At 40.8% G+C, this 25,728-nt stretch overlaps 1 protein-coding gene across 3 annotated transcripts in view; it reads left to right on the top strand.

Annotated features, from left to right (window-relative positions):
- Positions 1–25,728, top strand: part of LOC136866156 (ATP-binding cassette sub-family C member 4) — a 294,433-nt gene that overhangs the window by 56,815 nt on the left and 211,890 nt on the right. For 2 of the 3 annotated variants that reach the window (XM_067142874.2, XM_068226640.1), the window contains exons 2-4: positions 6,194–6,335; positions 9,359–9,469; positions 9,873–10,007. In XM_067142874.2, coding sequence (XP_066998975.2) covers positions 6,262–6,335; positions 9,359–9,469; positions 9,873–10,007 — 320 coding nt within the window. In that variant the 5' untranslated portion in view covers positions 6,194–6,261. The remainder of the gene's footprint in view (positions 1–6,193; positions 6,336–9,358; positions 9,470–9,872; positions 10,008–25,728) is intronic. The other variant, XM_067142875.2, reaches the window with a different exon arrangement.

Below are 25,728 nucleotides of genomic sequence, written 5' to 3'. Positions count from 1 at the left end.
CCTACCTCCTCGCGATACTCGTGGTGTGCGAAATTTCTATGTTTCGAATGTTTCTATGATTGGTATCATCCAAGTCCGCCTCTGTGGTGGTGTAGTGGTTAGTGTGATTAGCTACCACCCCCGGAGGCCCAGGTTCGATTCCCGGCTCTGCCACGAAATTTGAAAGGTGGTACAGGGCTAGAACGGGGTCCACTCAGCCTCGGAAGGTCAAATGAGTAGAGGGGCTTTGATTCCCACCTCAGCCACCCTCGAAGTGGTTTTCCGTGGTTTCCCACTTCTCCTCCAGGCAAATGCCGGGATGGTACCTAACTTAAGGCCACGGCCGCTTCCTTCCCTCTTCCTTGTCTACCCTTCCGATTTTTCCATCCCCCACAAGGCCCCTGTTTAGCATAGCAGGTGAGGTCGCCTGGGCGAGGTACTGGTTCTCCTTCCTAGTTGTATCCCCGTCCCAACGTTTCACTCTCCAGGATATTACCCTTGAGGCGGTAGGTGTGGGATCCCTCGCTGAGTCCGTGGGAAAACTAACCCTGGAGGGTAAACCGATTAAGAAAGAAAGAAAGAAATCATCCTTGGGAATGCACCGTATCTCGCTGAAGCGTTAATATAACAGTGAACTTACAAAACATTGTATTTATTTTTTTATTTTTTTGCTATTTGCTTTACGTCGCACTGACACAGATAGGTCTTATGGCGACGATGGGATAGGAGAGGCCTAGGAAGTGGAAGGAAGCGGCCGTGGCCTTAATTCAGGTACAGCCCCAGCATTTGCCTGGTGTGAAAATGGGAAACCACGGAAAACCATCTTCAGGGCTGCCGACAGTGGGGCTCGAACCCACTATCTCCCGATTAGTGGATACTATTGTAATTGTAAACACACATATACTGGGTGGCGCACTTAAACCTTTCACCGCAGATATATCTGGAACAACAAGAGATATTAAAAAATGACTTTGACGGACATGGAGGCAAGGAAGGGGCTAATTAAAGTAAGTACTATGAGGCAGTCAAAAACGTGGGAAAATAATAATAATAATATTTTCACCATCAACTAACGTTTTTTTTAAATGGACACCCTGTATTATTTCATGCGCAATCGTTAACGTGAAAAATCACATAAGTAATGGCGTTTATTTCATCGCAGTAGGTCAATTGCATCCCGAGATATTACAACGTGAAGTTGACGCTTGAAATAAACGAAGCGCGCAGCAGTTGCACATCCCGAGACTCCAGCGCGAACCTCAGGGTCCTCTTACTCGCGATATGATTGCCGTACTACGATGCGACAGGCGCTGTACTTAATGTTATTTGCACTGTTATCAAGAGGCTTGAAAAAATACCTATTTCCAGTCACACACAATGGAATTATAAAGAAAGGAATTGTTCGTTCGTGTTCTATTGATCTCTACTACTGTACAGTACTGGAATAGACATAACGGTAACGAAATTGAATATCACCGGTCGGGGTATTACAAAATCAATCGCTGACGGAGGATCTAGTAGAGGGGGAAAATGCTGGTTTACTGTACGTAGTTGAACGTCAATTACATAATGTTACATGACAAGTACAAGGCATGTTACTGAACATTTTTAATTACTACATTGCACATGGTGAAGTGATGACATAAACGTATGTTTGTACAGTAGTGCGTACAAAACGAACAAAATTCTCAGAAACATACAAACATGTACGCCGGTATGCAACCGGATTTCTCACAACAGAAACTATACCAAGCATGTTCGAAGAGATCACCATTTACATGGCAACACAGCTGTGCACGCTCCAACACGGATCGACTCACTGCTGCCAGTATTTCTGGTGTTATTGCAGCACATGTAGCGGTAATACGGTCTTTCATGTTGGCCCTTGTTGTTGGAACCTGCTGATACACCACATTTTTCACATGTCCCCAAAGAAAAAATCTAATTAGGTGAGGTCCGGCGATCGTGCTGGAAATCTCTGAACAGGACTGCCTCATCCTATCCATCGATTTGGGAACTGTTGATTTAGTGCATTTCTTGCCACTATGGCATTATGTGCAGGGCATCCATCATGCTGATACCACATTATTTGACGCAAATTCAGAGGTAAGTCTTCCAGTAATACAGGTAAGGTACGTCTCAACTGCCTGTACTTTCGCCCAGTCAAAGTGCCATCAATGAAATACGGGCCAATGATGTGCTGTCCTACAATGCCACACCATACATTGATGCTCCACTGACGTTGATGGTCTACCTGACGAATCCAATGTGGGTTTTCCGTTGCCCAGTAATGCATATTGTGTAAGTTGCCATTCCCATGGTTTGCAAACGTGGCTTAATCGGTAAACAGTACCCTACGCATAACGTCATAGCCTTGCTGCAGAACGCACTGGCAATATTCCAGACGAATTTAAAAGTCATTGTCGTGAAGCTTTTGATGTAGTGACAGGTGGTGTGGGTGGTATTTATGCCTGTGAAGAATGCGTAGCACGCTTGTTCGAGGGATTTCAATCTGTCTTTCTACTTCACGAGAACTGGCATGAGGATTCATTGCAACGGCTGCCAGAACAGCGACTTTTTTTTTTTTTTTGCTAGTTGCTTTACGTCGCACCGACACAGATAGGTCTTATGGCGACGATGAACAGCGACTTCTGCTGCTTCAAGTGTTACTCTCTTGCTTCGGACCCGAGGTCGTGGAGACAAGCTTCCTGTCACGCGAAGTCTTATAACAATATTAGTGAAGGTAGGACGGGTTGGGTGATGTCTATTCGGGTAACGCTGTGCATACAATTGTGCTGCTCGTGTGACATATTCATGCGGAACGTCAACCTTTTCTTCCTTAGTGAAACCCATGTCAAATGCATAGAAAGGATGGACAGTTACATTAATGCCACGTTTAAAACATTGATACCAATTACTGTGTACAGTACACCACTGTCATTTACCCGAACGTACCTCCAACTAGTCAACCTTCTTCGTAGAGAACCTTTCACACATACACACACAGCGGTGATGTCATATCGTTCCGTTCCAGTACAGACCTTCAGAGGCGAGGGGTGTATTGGGTAATGTAATGGGTCGGCTTACACTGACCGGTGACATTAAAATTCGTTACAGTAACTTTGCTGTACGAATAATATACATTCGGAAGTAGTACAATACAGAGTACTGCACTGTACTGTGTAGGTAAATAAAACACGCAAGAGAGAAACCGTCATTTACATATCCTTTTGCTGTGGCAGGAAACCCTTCTCTTATTTTCATCCCTCTTGATAACAGTGCAAATAGCATTAAGTACAGCGCTTGTCGCATCGTAGTACGTTAATCACATCGCGATTAGAGGCACGTGAGGTTCGCGCTGGAGTCTCGGGATGTGCAACTGCTGCGCGTTTCGTTTATCTCAAGCGTCAACTTCACGTTGCAATATCTCGGGATATAATTGACCTATGCCTTTGTCGGCGGGACCTAGTGTTTACAGTGCACTATGTCTTCTGGTATGGGCTAGAGCAATGTTGTTACTTTCATTGATCTGTCTCTGTCTTATCCTTGGCTTTGACAAAATGAAAGTGACTGAGGTATGAGTGATGCTAGTAATGCCATTCCTTACGCAGCCAGTCCCTGCTAGGAATGGTGTGAAAATATTGCTCATAGGGTCGGTTGGTGCATGCATTTCGGTGGGCTTGGCAGACTGATATGTAATAGCAACTTCTGGCTTGGTGAGGAAAGCAACGGGAAACTACCTCACTCCTCATTTCCATAGTACGCCTCTTCAGTGATGCCTAGGCCATCTATGACAGCTCATGGCGGAACTGTTGAGGATCCAACCAGCCTTTGGGCTGATGACTAAACATACATACATAATTGACCTATTGCTATGAAACAAACGTCATTACTTATGTGATTTTTCATGTTAACGATTACGCTAGAGATAATACAGGATGTCCATTTAAAAAACCTAAGTTTATGTTGAAAATACTATTTTCCTACGTTCTTCACTGGCTCATAAGTACATACTTTAATTAGCCCCTTCCCTGCCTTCATGCCCGTGAAGGACATTTTTAAATATCTCTTGTTGTTCCAGATACAACTGCGGTGAAAGGTTTAAGTGGGCCACCCTGTATATTTATATATTTATTTATTCCTGACTTACATTTATGATGAAGTTAGGGCTCACGGCCCTCTCTTACACTTAACCACTACAAACAATAAAATTTTAAAATGTAAATATAAAAGTAAGACTTAGATATTCCAAAAAGAAATAATACTTCGCTACGCCGGCAACAAGGCGTTAACAGTCCTCTCTCTCTCTCTCTCACTCTCTCTCTCTCTCTCTCTCTCTCTCATACTCGCTCTGCCCACTCTGTCACACCATCTAAAGGAACTAACGCTCATACCGCTTGGTTTCCAGGATCTAACTTCAACTTGTGCTCTGCCATACCAAATACAGTAGAGACAATACGCGACACTCAACGAGATATCGAGATATCGAGCTATTAGAGCTCTCTCTAGCGGATTGACCTGAGAACTACTGATTCTGTCATAAGAGCACGTGTATTTGTGTGTGAAGTTTTTGGTGTTATTTATGCGTTTTCAGTGAGATGACATAATTAAATAGTAGCGTGTGTCATTCCTTGATATCTCCTCTCAAAATGAGGGGAAAGGTATGTGCTGGGTTTGGCTGCAGTAACTATGAAGTAGGGAAGAATGCGCGGTCTTTCTTCCGTTACCTCGTGACAAGAAAATGTAAGTAATATTGTGTTTGCATATATATTCTTCCAGTGGCAAAGAGATTTTTATAGTACGTCATAATATTCTGACCTGCTCGACCCATATTTTAACTGGCTTAAAATATAATACGCATATTTTATTGTATACTGCAGCAGTTAACCTTCAATACCGATGTGTTGTTGTAGGTGTGATCTGTGGGTTTGATTTAATTCAGGAAAATACATATGCATATGAATGTGGATGGTTGTGTTCCAAGTTACTCAATTTGGAATGCCGTAATGCGTTGTCAAGCACTGAAGAAAATATGGGTGATTTAAGAAATGTACATATTTTGTTGAAACAATATGATGACGCAAATTTGCCTTACCTTATGTAATGGCATTATGGCAAGTATTGCTTATAGGGAAAGTTTGAATGTTTTTGAGGCTAAATTTATAGATTTCATTTCTGTTAGTAGGCTTTAAGTTAAACGGAAAATTGTCCAGCTCTTAAATGTAAATTCATTGAATCATGTGTGTAAGGAATGTGCCGATATTTTTGTTGACAAGTGTTTCAATGATGCAATGCTTTTAAATGAGAAAAGAGAAAAATCTAGCCGTGAACGTTTAGGCAGGAATTCTAAAGCTAAAAAAGTAATGCATAATTGAAAGATCAAACCCTTTCACAGCAGTCCATTTCACATCTTGATTATAGTCTAATTTCAGTCTTTAAACAATAACCTCTTGAATAATTCTTCATTCATTTATCCAGAATTGCTTTAGCAACTTTGAAGTTAATATCTTAGTAACACTTTCTTTCTAGACGTAATTTATTTATCCATTTCCGTATATACATTTCCATTGATATTTGAATTTAGCGCGAATTTTCAGGTCAAGCCACTCCCATTTTAACAAGGCTAAATCCGGAAGTGTCGCGTATTGTCTCTACTGTATTTGGCCATACTGACGCAAAGCAAAATGCAAAGTCAGACCATGAAGACACTTGGAGGTAAAGTCTTTCACGTATAGCTCTACGCCCGGCCTCGTTTGCCCCCAGGAATTAACCAGATGTTCATTTTTTAGTGTAGACTGAGTGAAGTGGAAAACTCCTTTAATTTTAAGATCACAAAGCCTTTCGTTAAACAACGAGCAAGTGAAACAAACACTGAAGAAAACATTATTTTAGCTTTCCTATAAAATTGCTTAGTTGTGGCATAGTGTCCTTTACCTTCGGGGCACAGGCAATAAAGTAATAAAAATTGCTGATTATATTCCGTAATGCTTAATATGAGGTATTGTAAGGCAGTACTGTTTATTTGGAATGAATATCGAACTGATCACTGTAACGGATATGTCTTCTGGTTTAGTACGCCTCTGCATAAGGTGGTGGGTTTTGAGGATCCAGTCCAGTCACTCTTCGGGATAATAATGATTCAACATGTACACATTTTATTAAGATCGGAATTTCTCAGTAGCTCTAAGAATAATTTTATATTGTTTTGTTTCAGATCTATTCAACTTTCCAAAATAAGTTTCTGTTACAACGAATACCACATCAGGAACGCATACTGTAAATATGGGCGTAATCAAAATAACAGACAATCAACATCCAAATGTTACTGCAAATCCCATTTCCAGTTTATTTCTTTGGTAAGTAGGCCTACTTCTTATAATAGTATAACAAAGGGAAGTCACAAATGTCACACGTTGGAAGAGGACTCGTAAACCGTCTAGTCGCCTAAACCTTATCATTCCATTCCCTAAACAAATTGATTGATTGATTGATTGATTGATTGATTGATTGATTGATTGATTGATTGATTGATTGATTGATTGATTGATTGATTGATTGATTGATTGATTGATTGATTGATTGATTGATTGATTGATTGATTGATTGATTGATTGATTGATTGATTGATTGATTGATTGATTGATTGATTGATTGATTGATTGATTGTGACACTTTCTTTCATGTATAGGGGTAGAGTGGTTAGCTCTACGCCCGGCCTCGATTGTCCCCAGGAATTAACCAAATAGGCCTACTCATTTTTGGTGTAGACTGAGTGAAGTGATTAGTTCTCTCGAGGCTAAATTCACTATCCTAAATGCATTTCATTGATGCTCCGTTTCAAGGGAAAGTCCATAATCCAATCACGATTTCGAACTCGAGACTATCCAGATTGTAATCGGCTATACAAAGCACTAGGTCTCTGAAAATGACCTCAAGATATAAACAACCGACAATGTATGCATAAAGACAAACTGTATTTTAATGTGTGGGGACATTGCCATTGACTTCTCATCCGGGAGATAGTGAGTTCGAACCCCACTGTCGGCAGCCCTGAAAATGGTTTTCCGTGGTTTCTTTTTCATACCAAGCAAATGCTGGGGCTGTACCTTGGTTAAAGCCACGGCCGCTTCCTTCCCATTCCTAGGCCTTTTCTGTCCCATTGTCGCCATAAGACCTATCTGTGTCGGTGCGACATAAAGCAAATAGCAAAAAATTAATTAATTCATTCATTAATTGATTGATTGATTGATTGATTGATTGATTGATTGATTGATTGCTTGATTGATTGATTGATTGATTGATTGATTGATTGATTGATTGATTGATTGATTGATTGATTGATTGATTGATTGATTGATTGATTGATTGATTGATTGATTGATTGATTGATTGATTGATTGATTGATTGATTGATTGATTGATTGATTGATTGATTGATTGATTGATTGATTGATTTACATTGCGGGTGACTTTCACTGCGCTGTAGCGAATACTGCACTTGACGTATGCTTAATTGGATTGGGGTGACCATAGTAAAATAAGAAAATTTGCTGCCATCAGTTGAACTCGAAACAGCTTGCTCTTCTACATCCTTATGACAAACCTCAATGGCTGCGTGAGAAATTTGTGATCGATATAGATGAAGCGGGCTTGGTTTGCCCCAAGATTTCAGTTTCCCACGACACTTCTATTTCAGTAATTTTGAATACCGTAATCATTTGCTAATAATCACTGCCAGCAATAATAAGAATAAAATAGATAAGTTAGCACACAGTCATTTCGAAGAATCACTTCCCCATGATTTAGTAAACAGAATAACCTACTTAACCCTCAAGCACACGCGCCAGATCTTAGGACGCAGACACACGCGTGGGGGTGCTTTCCACCCCACATATCATTGTACTGTAAAATATGAATTATTGTATTAATTGGAGATTTTAAGATTGATTATGTAAGAATGACTCTTTCTGCGGGGATCCAGCCAGAAATGTACAAGAGCGGAGAGAGCACAGAACAGTTATTTGTACATTTCACTAGGAAATAAAATGACCTGGGGTGGATTCCACCCCATACGCGTGTGTTTGAGGGTTAAGTACTTCACCTAAAATGTCTTCTGACTAATGAAGATAACGAAAATCGGTTTTAACCTTAGTGAATAACAATATAGCTACATGAAAGAACGTGCGACGTGTGCCCCGTGGCTTAATAAACGCCGAGGCAATTGTGCAAGGTGAAAAACCACTTATCGCTATCTTCCACTAGTTAGAATATATCTTGAGGTGAAGACCTCAGGTGGACATTGCTGTTTAGTATAATATAGGCCTAGCTCGTGATTAGTTTTCTCGAGGCTAATAAATACACTATCCTAAATGCATTTCATTGGTCGCTTCGTGTCAAGGGAAAGCCCATAACCCAATCACGATTTCGAACTCGAGACTATCCAGATTGCAATCGGCTATACAAAGCACTAGGTCACTGAAAATGACCTCAAGATATCAAGAACCGACAATTTATGCATAAAGACAAACTGTATTTTAATGTGTGGGGACATTGTCATTGACTTCTCATTGAAGTGGCCACAGTTCGAATTCTGACCAAATAAAAGTCGCATCTTTGTGATTTGAATTCCACACAGGCCTAAACCCTGAGGTAGTATACCCATGATCGCGATATTAAGAGTTGCGTAAAATTAAAAGCTTGTCTTTCGTTTAGGTATCTTTTCTATGTTATCATAGGCCAGTCTTCTTATGTAAAAGTTATGTGCCTGAAATTTAACTAGGTGCCGAGTGTTCGATTCCCGGCCAGTCAAGGTATTATAATTCTGGACTGAGGATTGGAACGGATTCATTCAACCTCCTGAGACCAAATGAGAAGCACTAATTTATCAGAGGCAGCAGAATCTGTCACAAAAGAGAGCAACACAGCTGACGATGTCATGACTTTGAAAACGAGACATTTCAATATCTACAGGCCATCCGACTGAGCAGAAGTTATCTCGACAAGCCAAGCCAAGTTTGGACCTGGCTTGAAACCTATGTGTCACAGGTTAAAAAATATTTTCCTTATTTAACTCAGTCAAAAACAGTTATTGCTTCATTTAGATTTTAAAATTTATTCTATTTCTTCAATCTTAGTGTAAGTTCTCCCATATATATACTCCCGCGAACCACAGGTAAATTGCTATCGACGTAATTATAATGAATCCATTCCCTATATTCCTCCCAGATAATACAATTTAATAACTTTTCTTAAACTTAATCCATTCCACCGTGGAAAATCGCTCCCGTTGCAATTTTGAGACTCTCAAATATTCAAACTTCAATAGCATTTCCTTGTCGTTTTCCTGACGCTTAACAATTACGTTTACCCTGCATTTCAGGTGGACAAGATCACTCTTCTGCAAGGCATATACCGATGATTTAGTAGAAGATGACCTGTACGATCCCCATCCTAATAATGAGGCAGAGAAGTTGGGTGATTCTTTAGAAAAGTGAGTAAATGTAATTACCATCTAAAAACTATGGGTTCAAATAATATTATCCACGTTCTTAGGTTTACAAGTTAAAATAGCAATATCATTAGAAATGTTAAATAAGACAAAGGTAAAAAATATGCAATTTTTTTACAATTACAATTCAGTATTATTTAATACCTCAAGTTCCAAGTGAAATCTTACAAAGTAAAATTCTAGAAGCGATGCAATTACTCGTATTTAGCTTCGTAACGGTAATATGAAGTGATTAAATCTCCTCTTATTCATCCGTGTATTGAAGTAAAATAATACTGTATCAGAGAAACGTGTTTTAAAATTTCTCAATCTGTGCCTATTACAAACCAGTAAATAACTTCAAGAACATTTATCTTGTCAGTGAATTGTAATATAACATTTCCAGGAACTGGCAAAGAGAGATTCTGAGAGCCTCAAGAGTGAATCAAACTCCCAATCTGATGAGAGCCATTATAAAGACGTTCTGGTTTCGTTTCTTAATGTTTGGCTTAGTTGCTGCTATGGATAATGGGCTTTGTAGGTGAGTTCAAATATTATACTATTCATATTTTATTTCATTCTAAGAAGATGAATTTAATCTTCAGTATTTATTTATTTATCGTATGGCGTATATACATATATACAGAAACAAGAAAGCAAGTACATTATATTTTAATGTCCAAAGATGTTATCCATTCTAGAGCCTGTGTATTGGCCTCTAGAAAATCAAACCAGTCTCCAGGGTAGGCTCTTCTGCTACACTCCTTTACAATGTGTTCGATGGTTTGAAAAGGAGCACCACAGTCACACTCGGGAGATTGTATCTTTCCCCATTTATACAGGGACGCAGCACAGACACCGTGACCACATCGAATCCTATTAAGGATGGTCCAAGTTCTTCTTGGGATATCAGACCTCGAATTAGGTGGGAAGAAAGGCCAGAGATGTTCACCTGTTTTTGAGATCCAATCTTCCTTCCATTGGGCATAGGGGTTGAAATTGTCTTCTGTGAGCTTCTGAGCGAACTTAACTGGCGGATGTCTAGATTTCAACCGGTTCCTATGAAGGTCAGGAATATTGGAGTGGATGTACAAGTCAGGGTTCTCATTTATCTTGGAATATTCTCTCAACAGTGCTTGTGCTCTACGGAATGAAGGTGGCATGATGTTGGTCAAGACAGAAAGCCAGTGGGTAGGAGTTGATCTTATTACACCTGAAATAATCCTCATTGTGTTGTTGAGTTGAGTGCCCACAAGTTTCTTCAGCATTTTTTTTTAAATTCTAAAATAGTTAAACTAGCTCCTTTCTTTACGAGGCATAGGATTCATGGGGTTGACAGCTCGATATTCACACGCACACATTTTATTATAAACTGCTTCGGGAATGAATGGTTCACGCGGTAGAAGCTCTGGTCTACTGAGCCTGCACCTCAAGGAACTCTTGCGGGACAAATTTCGGCACCTCGGCGTGTCCAAAAACCGTAAAAGTAGTTAGTGGAACGTAAAACTATTATTATTATTATTATTATTATTATTATTATTATTATTATTATTATTATTATTATTATTATTATTGAACCCTTGAACTTTCCATTCCATCGTTGGTAGTCTGCCATAGCTGCTTCAACAGAGCAATATCTAACTCTTAGATCTTGGGGTCGTAGCGGGTTTTTTTGCTATCATTACATTGACCAAACGGTGGGGTTCAGAATAGAGCCTAACTACTTTAAATGAGGAGCAAAAATGTGCTTATTAAAATATTTATTCAAATTAAATCATGATGAAAATATATGTTAAATTAACCACAAAAGAATCATTCAATAATTTTACAACGTTCTAACGCAGTCACAATACGTAGCGTGAGTGTTAACCTTTATTATTGTTTAACATTATATAAAAGAATGAAAATGTAGTGTAAAATTCGTGGACGGCAAAAACCAGAAAACGAAAATAAAGCCTGAAAATTGGGCACCATTAATTCAAACGATAACTGAGAGTAAATCCACAAGATCCGTGGAAAATCTGACCATCAACAAGTAGAATTTTAGATTTACATTTAATTAAGGTTATCCACCAATCTAGTATCCTATCGGATATTGGAACTTCCCCCGAATGGACCCTTAATCGAACCAAATCGACTATCAGTTGTTTCGGATAGGTTGCGAAACATTACAAAAAAGCATGGTGTTCATTACAAGTTAACAGCAATGGTCACAATCAAAAATAAAATTCCACCATGAATTGTCATCTCGTGACACCCTTAAGTACAGAATAATCCCGATGCTGAAACATGCATCACCGCAAACAGATGTTCAGAAGGAACCAACAACAACTTTATCCGACGGGATCTTACGTTACGTCGTCCTGAAGGAACAATACTGCGAAATGCAGGAAAACGTTAATTCATTATGCATTTAGAAGAAATGCCTAACACTGAAGTTAAAGAAAAGTGATAAGTTACTTGAAAATATTCTCACTAAACCGACTTTCAGGTCATAAATAATTACATCGTTAAGTTCATTAACATACAAGTCCACATCCAAACAAAATAAAGGAATTCTTTCCAATTTTCTATAACTACGACTGCAATTACAAATCTGTCTACCTACACTTGTCCCATTAAACTAAACTACCAATGATCGGTAGATCAACGTCTCACCTAAATAAAGTGAATAACGAAAAATAAAAAAGTATCATAAACAGCTGACGAATCGAAACCGAATCCTACATAAATCAACACGGCAATATCATTATCATTATATTATACCGAACAAATAAATCTAAAAGTAAAGGAAAATAAAAATGTATAAAACGAAAGTATATCGAACTTGAACACGAGCGGCTAAACAGTAATGATCAGTCTCCGTTAGCTAGGTTTCCATGTGGGATAACCCTCACATTCATGCCACTACTAATGCAACGCTATTATGGGAGCACCTTCTCGCTAGTAAGAATTATGCCGAAACATGGCCTGGATAATACCTGCTAACACTATTCACATTCGTATTCACTACTGCAGACACTAGCATCGTTCAAGTCGATTCATATAAATTACTAACCTATGACTTTACTATACACAAACGACGCCCTAATCCTGTCGTTGAGCCTAAAATGTGTCTACACTTCCATATATTTATATAACACACGCGGCATCCTAAATCTATCGTTGAGCCTACATTAGGATATCTAAACATCATTTACACTATCAGGCGAAATCGAAACTTCAAACACAATCCCGGATATTTAAATCTAATCCTCGTTGAAACTAACACAATGAAATGAAACTCGCCACAGAATGAACTCGAACCTGGAAATATAACTATGTCCATTTCTTACAATAAAGTGTGAAATCGAAATTAAACAACATGTCCGAATAGTTTAATCCATTCCTCAATACAATCTCAACACATGCAGTGAAGTTCGCTAAATAAAAATAAATTCAACTCTCGTATGATTTTACGTAATATGACGGAAAACAGTAATCACCACCATCACGAGATCCACAGCATAACTCAAGTGTGAGGCTCCAAATGGCCTATCATCTCACCGTTACAAACATGTATTACCGTGAACTGTCCAGTGAAGTAGCTTTCCAACAGTCTACTCAAGCTAAACTATCATTCTAATAACATTCATATTTCACACCCGCAATGTTTCTAGTCAGCGATAATTTCGTCTCGTAAAAATACAGAATAGAATTCAATTTACAATAATCAAATTTTGCCTTGGCCGTGTGTCAGAATGTATTTTGTTCGTGAGGTCGACTATCACAGAAATGCACTTTGCTGGTATTACATAGAATTGTCACTTGGACTTAATTGCCAAGACCCACGGTCTCACAAAATATAATAACCATGGAAGAACATCGACTTGTAATTAAAATAGGCGTTACTACGCGCTAACTTGGCTTCTGACCACTATTAAATTAGTCAACTGTTGTGGATTGCTTACAGGACATCGTTATCTAACAGCCTGCCTCGGAAATATTACCTCTTCACATACACCCCGTCACACAAATTCATCTCCGTCGCAAAACAGGGCTTCTTGTCCTCAGTCTCCTGTTCGTTATACATCACTCATAAAATAAAGGCTTACTCTACCTTTAACATCTTCCTAACTATTCTCATAATAATTCATTTCCATTACAATCCATTTCTTCCTGATCGAAACTTTTTTCAAAGATCCGTACTCCCATGGCCAACAATTTTATAAGAATCTCACAATTAATTTCTTTACGTTTTCTGACCTCAAGAGCAAAATAGCATGCCGCGTTTTTCTGTATCACAAATACACGGTGTCATAAAATTTAAGTTTTCCACAATAAGTACTAACTTTATCAGACTTCACTGGATTTCGGTATAAATCACAAGTCTCACTTGACATTACTGCTGAACACATAATTTATCATTTAAAATTTTTCCTGGCGTGAATATTATTATTATTATTATTATTATTATTATTATTATTATTATTATTATTATTATTGATAATTTACCATTTGACCTTATCACGCTCACAACGTTATCATTATCATCATTGTAACTTTTACCGGCCTGAACATTATTTCATTGATTTTCATTACAATATTCAAACTTCACCAATTACATTTTCTTGCAGAAATAAACGCATTTTCGAGTTTCGGGCGCTGAAATGAATAATAGACACTTCGCCTCAACATCGCAATACACTTAATTTTTATACACGACACAGCCATTTAATGGGACAAGCATGTACATTTACTATCAAACATGAAATTCAAGTTAGACAGACCTGCAAACTGCGTCGTAGATATAGGTCATCCCGGCCGCATTTGGGCCAGCTTGCCTCACACACTTAGCTCTTCATATCTGGAGAGCACATTCTTCCTCTTTATTCTATATGACTTATGATTACACATAGTCTACACTTTAACTGCTCTAACACGTAAATAATAAATTATTCCATACACACACTATCTGTACAACTCTCCATGAGAACTTCCCACACTCTCACCCTCTTATGCCAGGTGGTTTACTGATATGAAACCCGAAGCTTTTCTTGGCTAGTCTACGGTTCCCTTAAAAAGACTTACAGCAATTTACTAAAGCTATCTATGAATTCGCGGTTTTCATTTGAAAAGTTCAGGGATTCTATGCCAATTCAACTAAACATTTTATCTCGAGCCAAATAGCCCATTAAATATCACAAGTTTATTTGAAGAAACATTTCAAGACCTCTAATTGGTATTAACGCAACGCAGGTTCACCCTCGCGCAAACTACGACGAAGTGAGTTTAACTACTGTCCAGAAGTAGGGATATGTATAGCTTCTCTAGGGACCCGTTCCTGATCGTGATATATTGTGGTGTAATCATACAATTTCATAACCACCGGATCTATTTGTTTGAGACTCACCCCAAAAGTTCCACCTTATTTCCAAGCCATGATGGTGTTGTTTGCTGATTTTTCCCGTGCCTGTAACGGGCGTAATTAATTAATTTTGTATAGACAGTTTCGCGCGCATTTAGATTGTGTGGCCTTGGCACGTGTTTATAATCTGCCAGTATGGATGCCAAGTTTTCTCCGGGCCTAATGACATACATTTCCACCCTGTGGATTTTAGCTTCATTAAATATTTCTTAAAATTCTTAATAACTTGTTTATTGGTTAATGAAATTGCCGAAATCTCTCGCACTGAAGATTTATTATGTGGAAGTTAATTATTTATTACTCAAAGTCAATCGAAGTGTTCCGAGCTCGTTCGAATGGGTAGGCCGCTCGCTCCCACGGTGAGTTGTGATGTCACAGAACGTGAGATGAGCTTGCAATAAAGAATTATGGTTGCGCTTGTAGTTGCAATTTTCTAGTTGCAATATTAACCAGGGTAGAATTATGGGTTCAATTATTATTATTATTATTATTATTATTATTATTATTATTATTATTATTATTATTATTTTGTCCTGCAGGGGATTATGTACGCGCCGGTAAACCTACCGACACGGAGCTGGCTTATTTATGCACCTTCAAATATCTCTGGAATGAACCGGGATCGTACACGTCAGTTTAGGAAGTCCTGCTCTTCTTTTACTATTTAAGCCACTCAGCCCAGCCCATAATAAGACTTATTCCTTCTCAGAATGCATTCCTTTTAAATTTAAACGAAGCCAGTTTCCGAAACAGTTGGCTTCCTCAATGACGAACAATGTCTGAAGGCCACAGCATTGTCAATATCCGTGTTAATTTGCCGAAAATACACAGTCTTGCCTAAGCCACGGACGAGTGAGGTCGCATTGAGTGGAGGGCCCCGGGAGTGGGAGGTGTGAGTGAAAGTGCCGAGTGCAGGAAGGTTGTGGAGAAGTGTGCCGACAATGATTGGTGTAGAGCAGTACAGGGCGACGGTAGGAAGATGGCAGGGAAGAATGAAGAAAGAAGAAATGAAATTAGGAGGGTGTAAAATGGATTTGGAGAGAAAAGGGGAACTATTGCTATCAGCGGCGGTGATTATAATTTTGCTATGCATTGGGGGGGGGGGGTCGAGCTGAACCCAGGCCCGACCTCTAGTAGAAATGAGGAAAGGGAAAATATGGATGCATTCAAAAGAGCCGTAAAAGAGGTGGTGGAAGAAGTTGGCTCTTTTGAGCAAATTAAAAATATGATTAAAGAACAAACCAGGGAGTTTGGAAAAATGGAGGTATAGTTAAGAGAAAAGATGCAAGATATAACAGCACTAGTGAGACATAACTCCGAAGAAGTTGTAACTTTAAGGGAAAAAATAGGACGATTAGAAGAGGAGAACTTGAAGCTGAAAGTCGAAGTGGAAGCCAATACTTTATATCGAAGAAAGAAGTGCTTATTTATATATGGTGTGCCTGAGAAGTTGAGAGAAGACAAAGTACTTACAACTTATAAAGTAGTGGACTTAATACAGGGGAAATTGAAACTTAACTTTAGTGAAGTAGATTTAGACGATGTGCAGAGGGTAGGAAAAATTAGGGGCAACAGGCCTATCAAACTAGAACTGTTTTCTACGTTGATGGCTGATGCTGTGATAAGAAATGCGAGTAATGTGCAGAGAGAGAAAATATGGATCAAGAGACGTGGGATGGGAGGCGATTAGGAACGAGAAAATACTCAGAAAACACAAGATTCGTGCAATAAATCAAGGGTTGAGAGCGACTATTAAAGGGCAAGAACTAGTGGTAGCAGGCAGAAACTGGAAGAGAATCTGGTCTGTAAATAGATTGACTTAGACAGGAGGATAAAAGACGAAGAAAAAGTGAGTAGTGCAACGAAAGGTGGGGAAGTGAGGCGAGATATCAGTAACAGTGTGCAGTGTGAAGAGGGTCTGGGAGAGGTGCCAAGTGAAAATGTGATCATAAACAGTGAAGAAGCCCAGGGAGAGGTGCCAAGTGAAAAGGTAACCGTAAGCAGTGAAGAAGAAAGGCAGGGGAGTGAAAGCAGCGAAGTAAGAGAAGCGCAGGGTAAAAAGGTTACGTCAAGAGGCAACCAGGGGTGTCTCAATCTGAGTTGGGATAGATGCATGGGCAGAAGGCTGGGAAACGAACAGAGTTGGAACAGAGGGAGAAATAGAGACTTAACGGTCATGTGGGGAGCTACGAAAAGTAATGAAGGTATTGTAACAAGAAGCAAAAACAATAATAAAGTGAGTAAGTAATTGAGATGAAGGTGGTATTTGTGGAGTTGGAAGTTATGATGGTATTTATTTGTGGAAGCTGAAATGTGGTGATGGAGAAGTGGTATGTAAGTTATGATGTGTTATATGAGGTGGAGTTGGTGTTATATTGCTGAAATATGGTGTTGGAAGTTATTGAGGGCTTGGTATTTATGATTATGTGTTAAGATTAAGTTAGGAGGTGTTATATTGTTGAAATGTGGTGTTGAAGAAGTGGTGATATAAGATGGTGGATGGCAGAAGGTGAGTGTTATTGTCGAAGAAGTAGAGGTGGTATAAATGAGGTCTTATAAAATGGTATAAAATGGTTGAAGTTATTGAGGACTATTGTTGAAATGTGGTGAAAAGTGATGTTATTTTGCAAATTTTAGAGTTTGTAAATTTTGATTTGGTGGTGTATCTGAAATGGAAACTGTGTTGAGTACCTAGTTAAGTATGTGGAGTTGGGTAATGATTTGGGATTGCATGAAGGCAAGGTCTTTCTGTTTGTGTTAGAGTTGGTTGGAATGCAAGTGCTGAAATGCTGAGTGTTGTTGTTTGGAGTATTGATTAGGTGTGCTAGTGCTGAAATGCTGAGTGGTGTTGTTTGGAGTATTGATTAGGTGTAGGTCAGGAAAAATAATGTGACGCAAGTGCAGTGTGCAATAAGGACACTTGATGAGTATGTTTGAACCTTGAGTAAGTGACTGCTATTATTATTATCATTATCCTTATCAGTATTTCTCTCTTGATTCTGGGGGTTTAATTCAACGGAATGAGGGGCATGGCACGAGGTTCTGAGGATGACTGCTGTGGTGACTCTATTTTGGGGGTTGTACGTTTCCGGAGTATCCAACGAACCTCATGGCATGCCCAGGGGATACGGAAATTTCCTTCCTTACCCTTTTTTGTGATGGGAGTTGTCCGTTATTATTATTATTATTATTATTATTATTATTATTATTATTATTATTATTATTATTATTGAGATTCGATTATTCTATTTATTGTTGTGAACGTGGTGGTTTACGATTAGGAGAGGAATGGTGAGAGGGAAAGCATTGTAATCTGGTTGGATCTTGGAGCCTTCAGGAGGTCTCCACGGGAAGGGCCGGTCGAGTCATCATTGGGTTGGCGGCCTTCTTCTCACCAGAGGGATGACTCGGCCGGACGGTAGGTTATTATGTGGTGTTTGTTCTGTTTGTGTTTGTTTATATGGTGGAGTGTGGTGGCTTAGGTTGGATTATTTTATTGCGAACATGTATTTGGGGCTGAACGCCTGTTATTTTCATGAATAAATAAATAATTTGCCGAAAATAGTATTTATCCATATACAATGTTACGTAGATCTTTCACCAGTGAGATGACTTAGCTCATTATCTGTTGTATCAATAAGCCTGAAAATAAATTGTGTCTCTTCTATCTGGCCTTTCCACATTTACCTGATATAAGCATTTCATGCGGATTAAGCCTGTTTCTGTGGTTGTTTACAGTGTGGTGTGTTGTATGCGAATGTAAATGAAACACTCGGTCCCAGATCTTGAGGAATTAACCAGACGCAGTTAAAGTCCCCAGCCCGGCCTGGAATCGAACGCGGGCCTTCTGGACCGAAGGCTACGATACTGATCATTCAGCTGAGGAGTCGAATAAATTAACAAATTGTGGTTTTCAGAGTATTTTTTCATGGTGTAAGGCTATGAAATAACTTAGCTGAATGTTGCTAACATGGAGTGTGGTTCACTTTTTCAAAGGAATAAGAAGACAAAAGTGTCTGATAGAGGAATATTTACTACCTGCATAGGAAAATGTTACTTTTTTTTATAATTTTGTTTTTCTAATCGTACAGCAAGCACCTAGCGCGTAGATATTCTGAGCGGTATATGCTAGTTTTATTTAACGTTTTCCAAAATGCTCTGAATTCCTAGACAATGTAGAACTGATAATGAAGTGGTAGTCGTTAGATATTGTGCAATGAACGTTGTTCAAACTGTCTCCCATCATGTTCAATGGAGGCATCACATTGATAACGTGATGTTTAAAAACTTGTTTCCAATCAATGTGATAAAAGTAATTTTGCATACAGTTCCACCGTATCTGTGCTACTAGTCTACTGTTTGCAGCACAAAACAGTTCACAATGAAAGGAATCGATTTTCCTTTATTATGGTCTCATTAATATTCAAATAACTTTGACATAGGTAGATGTTTTGCTGTTTCAGTTTCGGTGACAACTAGTTGCCAGTAAATGCCAAAAGAGATTTAAAGTGTTCGCCAATACGAGTCTCATAAACGACCTAAGACAGAAGGATAGTCGTATCAATATGACTGTACTGAAATAGGAACGCCCGTACTTCAATTTTGTGGAGAGCATGGATAACGCCAAGGCGTGTACGGTTCATGCTTTAGAGAGTATGAGAGAAGGGTAGTGAAATAAGTTCATATTTAAAGTGGAACTAGCAGTTTATTCAAAAGAAATGCATAGAAATTATATCACCTTTTACAGACGAATAGTTTGAATGCCCTTGAAGATGTGGAGGAGGCGTTGTTCTGCGGCGTCGGCGTCGTCTCCCGTCGTCGGAGCCGGCGTCGTCCCACGTTGTCGGAGTTGACCCACGGCTGTTGTCAGCCCTTGATGTTGACGGAGACTCGAACCTGGGGCGGTCGTCTGATGATAGTGCAGAGTGGAATAGTTGTTAAGTTTTGTATTCCACAAAGTCCTATGAAAGGAGCAGAGAAATGTAGAACTTTCGCACAGAATGCCAATGGAATCTGATACGACACTTCTCTACCGCACTGCACTGCGAATTAAGGCGAGACACTATTTGCTGGTCGAATAGGTTCCACTGTAAATGGTGTTGGACGCACATTTGAAAAAAAAAAGAGATGAGTTCAAAGTCACAGTTCTGTAAGAATAATTAATATTGTTCGTGCAATAGTCACTATCGTACTTGAAATGATAAGCAATGAAAATAATCTGGAACTTTCTGAGATGCGATAGTCTAGCACTTCACTCAATCTCAAAAGAAAATAAATTAAGTCCTTTGGACATAGTCTCTGCACTGTTTGCAATGAGTACATGCAATGTCCTAGCACACACACTCGTAGAAATAAATTAAAGCTTCTGCAAAGACAGAAAGAAACAGTTTATGACAGTCTTGTGAAAGAGAACCAAGTTCTGTTACGACTCAGTCTTAACAAAATCACGTAATTTCTCAGAGGAAAAAGTTTCACTGAGGCACAAGATTACAAGTAAATTTAGACATAGTCTTTATGGGGGGAATTGACATAGTCCCTCGAAAAGAAATAAAGGTACCGTATTCCACGAATCAGCAGGAAATATCTGCACAGTTTTATGAAAGTAAATATTAGCACAGTTCTGTGAAATGAATTGACACAGACTTTTAGAAATGAAGATTGGCACAGTTTTATGCAAAGAAAATGTTGACACTGTTTTTCTCACGGAGTGATTGACACAGTCTTTGAAAGAAAAGTAGGCACTACTCTTTACGAAATAAAGTGACACTGTCCATAAAATAATTGTTCAGTCACTAGGGGCACAATTTTACGAGATAGCCTAACACAGTTTCTTGTAGAGGAAACAACTAAAGCACAGTCTTCATGCCCTAAGTCCTTTAAGCACAATTTCAAAATGTACAGTCTCTTCAATTACATAATTTACAAAACGAAATGAAGTTACACGGCTCGACAGACTGATATTAACAAGAATAAGCTTTCGCTTACACGCGAAGTTAGAGTCCACAGAGAAGGCATTCAACACTAGTATTACGTACTTTCGAACCCCGGTCCTCAGCTGGACAGAGTAACGAACCGTATCACATAGCGAGGCGACAGGTTCACGACGATGTGCTCACTCGCACACACACTGACACATCCAGTGACACACTGACTCACTCAGTTTTTTTAATTTTTTTTACGGGGGCCCCCGTAGCCCGCTCCCCCGCCATGACCATCGACTCAATCTACATGGCCTCCGACATGCTATTAATTTCTAAGAAGAAAGAGATAGCAGGGAAGAGTGGGAAGTGATACAAGGAGTATCTGCCGGTTTCCGAGTTAGACTCGCTACCACGGCAAGAGTTTGTGTTTGGTAAGGTGGTGTTGAAGTATGGTATTGAAGGGTCAGGGAAAAACCACATAGGCAGAAAGAGAAAGAGCCTACGTGTAAAACCTGACAACTTTTGATAGCACATGCAAGGATGTGGGCTGGAAAGTCCAGAGGTTGTGTTAGGAAGATGTGTCATGCAATCAAAACCATTTCCTTGCCATTGTTTGTTATTATGGGGATCAGTCTATCTTGTCACTGCCGGGACGGCTCGGGTCCACTAGCGTCTGGGTTCTGGGCCACAGGATCGTCCCTTTGCCCAGCAGCCAGTGGTCCCTGGTGCTAAGTCTCCGTTTGGAGAGGGGGATTGAGAGCCAAGCCTTACTTGGTGCAAGGGGCTGTCTTCTTCTTCCGCCTGGCGATGTCCCTCTGTGCGGTGTTGTTGGAACACACTTGTCACTGCAAATCTGCAACTATGCTAGGTTATTAGAACAATAAATATATATATACAGGTGCTCCTTGGAGTGCCGGCTTGCTTGCCTGCGCTCACGTCCAGTGCTTGCCTAAGTAATAGAAGAATGACACGAAATAGTAACTATATTAGTACTGCTGTCTTCGTTATAGGGCGCGGGCTGATGTTCTACTCCCGTGTCTCTTTCGGGGGGCGGAGGTGGTTGATTTGTCTTTGGCCGTCTGGCTGAGTTGCCATCGTCTTCTTCTCGTGTTGTGTTGCTTATCAGTCTTTCCTCGCCTGGTCCCTGGGTTAAAGACAGCTGTAATCATGGGAGCATATTTACATATTTACATAGGTACATGTTGTATGCAGTATGTGGGTTTAAGTGGTGTCTAGGTGTCAGCTTGGGGAGGAGCCAGCTATCGGCCCCTCGCCCCCCCCCCCAACCCTGTGGCTGAACAGAATGTGTTTCGGTGTGGGGTACTTTTTGTAAAGATCGACGTCGTAGCGTCCGATCCCGCTTATTAACGGGTTGATCTTATTACCCCATGACTTTGTGTACATTCCTAGTGTTTGTTTTCGTATGTGGCGCCTAATCGAGCTGACTTTAGCAATATCGCGTAGTTGGCGTATTGGTGTGTCGAATGGAAGTCTGGCCGCTGCTCGAATGCATTTATTTTGTATTCGTTCTAGCGTATCCAGGTTCGTCTTTGCAGTAAACCCCCATGCTGGGGCTGCGTACATGATTATTGGCCTAATTAAGGCCTTATACATATTTATAGCTACGTTTGTGTTTATACTGGACTTTTTGTTCAGTATAGGCTATAGCTGGCTGAGTCTAATCTGAGCTTTCCTTTGGATATCTTTGATGTGGTATAGCATGGTGAGCTTTCGGTCTAGGACTACTCCTAGGTATTTGGCTTTATCATGACATGTTATATCCTGATTGTAAAGCTTTAGCGGTTTAATGTTGGCTGGTCTGCGTGTGCGTCTGTTCTTCCTAGTGAACAGCACAGCTTGGCACTTGTCAACATTGACCTTGATGCGCCATTTCATTAGCCATGGCTCGAGAGTTCTTAGCGCTACTTGGAGCCTCTTCCGAGCGCACGCTAGTTCTGGGTGTTGGACTGTGATAGCAGTGTCATCAGCGTAGAGGTATGTGATAGTGAGTTCCGTAGAGGGCATGTCATTTGTATATAGGACGAAGAGGATTGGGCCGATAAGTGACCCCTGGGCTATGCCCGCTCTAATCCTTCGCGTGCTTGACAGCGTGTTGTGTACGTCTACTTGGAACTCCCGGCCCTCCAGATAGGATTTTATTAGCCTTATATAGCCTGGGTGGAATTCGAGGTCAATTAGCTTCGCTAGTAGGCCTTCGTGCCAGACTTTATCAAATGCTTTCTGGATATCAAGGAAAACCGAACCTTTGTCCCTTCGTTTATTGAAACCTATGGTCGCTTTTTCTATGAATCACGTGAGCAGTTGTGGGGCTGAATGCCCGCTCCTGAAGCCAAATTGCTCGTTGCGAATTATTCCTCTTTCCTTGATATGCCCTATTAACCTTTTTAGTAGTATTTTCTCAGATACTTTACTGAGGGCGTCTAGGAGGCTGATAGACCTATAATTATTTGGGTCTGACTTGTCTTTGCCTGGTTTTCCAAATACGAGTATTCTAGCTCTTTTCCATTCTTCAGGGTAGTATTGGAGTCTGAACATTGCATTGAAGATGCTGGTAAGTAGTGTTAGGGCTTTGTGTGTTAATTTCTTAATTATAATATTCTGTATCTCGTCTGGGCCAGGCGCCTTCTTGGGGTTAAGATGACTTATATTCCATTTAATTTCGTGTATATTTGTCCTCTTAACCTCCGGCTTAGGTGCGTTTTCGAGGAACTCAGCTACCTTTGCCTCGGTTTGCCTGGTGAAGGCAGGGTCAGATGGTATTTCGTTCGGAGTGAATGCCGCTTCGATCGAGTCCGCTATGACTTCCGCTTTATCACGGTTCTCATATACCGGGCCATTTGGTCCCTTAATAGTAGGGATGCTGCGTGTTTCACGAGTGAAGTGTCTCGCTAGGTTCCACACAGGCCTGGTGTTTGTGTCGAATAGACGGAGTTTATTGTTCCATTCTCGCGACCTACATTCCTGTACTTTGGTTTGTATTTCGGTATTGAGTTCATTTTTCATAATTCTGTCGTAGCCTCTATGGTGTCGTGCCCAGTTGCGTCTGTGGCTGTTGCGCTTGCGTATTAATTCCTTAATGTGGGCTGGAATTTCGAATTGTGGGTATTCTTTGTGTTTGCTTTCTGGTATGCTCGTTGCTGCGGCTGCCTGAATTGCCTCTACTAGGATTTTGACTGCTTCGTCAATTTGGGCTGTGCTGTCTAATAGCATACCCTCACTTCCCTGTAGGAGTGTGTCTAGCTTGTGTTCGAATTTGCCCCACTTGGCTGCTTTATAGTTGAGCCTATGCTTGGGGTTGTTTTCATATTCCTCTGGGTTCGCATCTAGTGTAAATATCACTGGTTGGTGCCTCGACCCAAGGTCGTTCACTACCGTTATGCTATGCCTTTGAGGAATATGTGGCAGTAGGGCTATGTCTAGTATATCGTCGACCTGATCGTTTGGCGCTAGGAACGTGGGTTCGCTGGGGGCTGTTACCACATAGTCCTGGGATAGCATGTGGTTGTACAGCTTTGTGCCTTCTGAGTTAGGTTTTAGGCATCTCCAGCTGGCGTGTTTCGAATTTAGGTCGCCACCTAGGATCGTGTTTCGATTTAGCCTTAGTACTGCGTCTATGTCTTGTGTGTTCAGGCTTTTCGGTCTGGAGTATGCCGCTATGACATTTATGAGTGTTCCTCGGACTGGCATGGCAATTCCACATGCCTCCAGTTCGACCAGCTCCGGTATGTCCACCTCCATATGTTTGATGTCCTTTCTTACCAGAACTGCCACTCCTCCAACTCCGTTGGCCTTATCGCTTCTGTGTATTTTGTAGCCTCGTATGTTGAACTTCTTCCCAGGTGGGAGAAACGTTTCTGTTAACAGTGCTACGTGAATAGTGTTCGTGACTAGGAAGGGTTCGAGTTCGTATTTCCTAGACCTAACGCCCTGGCAGTTCCATATTAGTACTCGAAGCCCTTGCGTGTTATTGTTATCGTTGTTATTATTGTTATTATTATCATTGTTATTATTCTCGTTGAGTTGTTCAGCCATCTTGGGTTAGGAGTTCGTATATTGTATTCGCCAGGTCCTTCAGCCAGGGGAAGGGCAGCAAGTTGGCTATCATAACTGCAGAGGTTATGATTGCAGTGAGGTTCAAGTTCGGGAAGATGGTTTTCAGGATTTCCTCTATCCTTTCCTTGAATGTTCTCCCTGCCGTGTCCCCTTCGGGCTTTTGTACCTGGCTTGGTGATTTGTGTGTATGTGGTGAGATGGGTCTGTTTGTTGTGGTGTTGGGGGCGGGCAATGGGGGCGGTGCCTCGGATGCTAGGTTTTTGTCGGCAGGTTGTCTGCGGGGGGTGGAGCTGGCCCGGAGGGGCCCTGGGGCAGCTCGGGTGCAGCGTGCGTGGGCTTAACCTGCCTTGTAGTTATTGGGGGTAGGGCCTTCTTCTTTGAGTAGTTCCTGGAGGTCTTACTTTGGACGGAGGTGGGGGGTGCTTGGGCTGAGGGCCCGGGGTTGTGTGTACCCTCCGTCCTTGGGGGTTGCAAGTTAATTTTGCCTCCACCTGAAGGGTCTAATTTGCCTGAGTGGCCTTGTTTACGGCCCTTTGTGCCTGAAAGGCCTGGAGGACCTGAAGGGTCCTTTTTACCTGAGGGGCCTGATTTCTGCTTGCGTGAAGCGCCTGTGCCTGACGGGCCTGCTTGTGCTTTAGGGTTGCCACGCTTGTCTCCCTTTGGCCCTTTGCCTTGGTAAGCGTCTTCGTAGTCCCTGCGGCTGGGACATTCTCTATAATTAGCCGCGTGTTTCCCCCCGCAGTTTGCGCACTGAGAGTACGCGGGGTCGCTGCCGTGGGGGCAGTCGCGAGACAGGTGGGAGGCGGCGCATCTGCGGCATCTGAGATCTAGCCGGCAGGCCGCTCCTGAGTGCCCATGCC

The sequence above is a fragment of the Anabrus simplex genome, chromosome 3 (assembly GCF_040414725.1).
Source record: "Anabrus simplex isolate iqAnaSimp1 chromosome 3, ASM4041472v1, whole genome shotgun sequence".
In the NCBI taxonomy this organism is placed as follows: Eukaryota; Metazoa; Arthropoda; class Insecta; order Orthoptera; family Tettigoniidae; genus Anabrus; species Anabrus simplex.
Note: the sequence above shows the minus strand (reverse complement) of the source record. Positions and strands in the feature narration are given on the sequence as shown.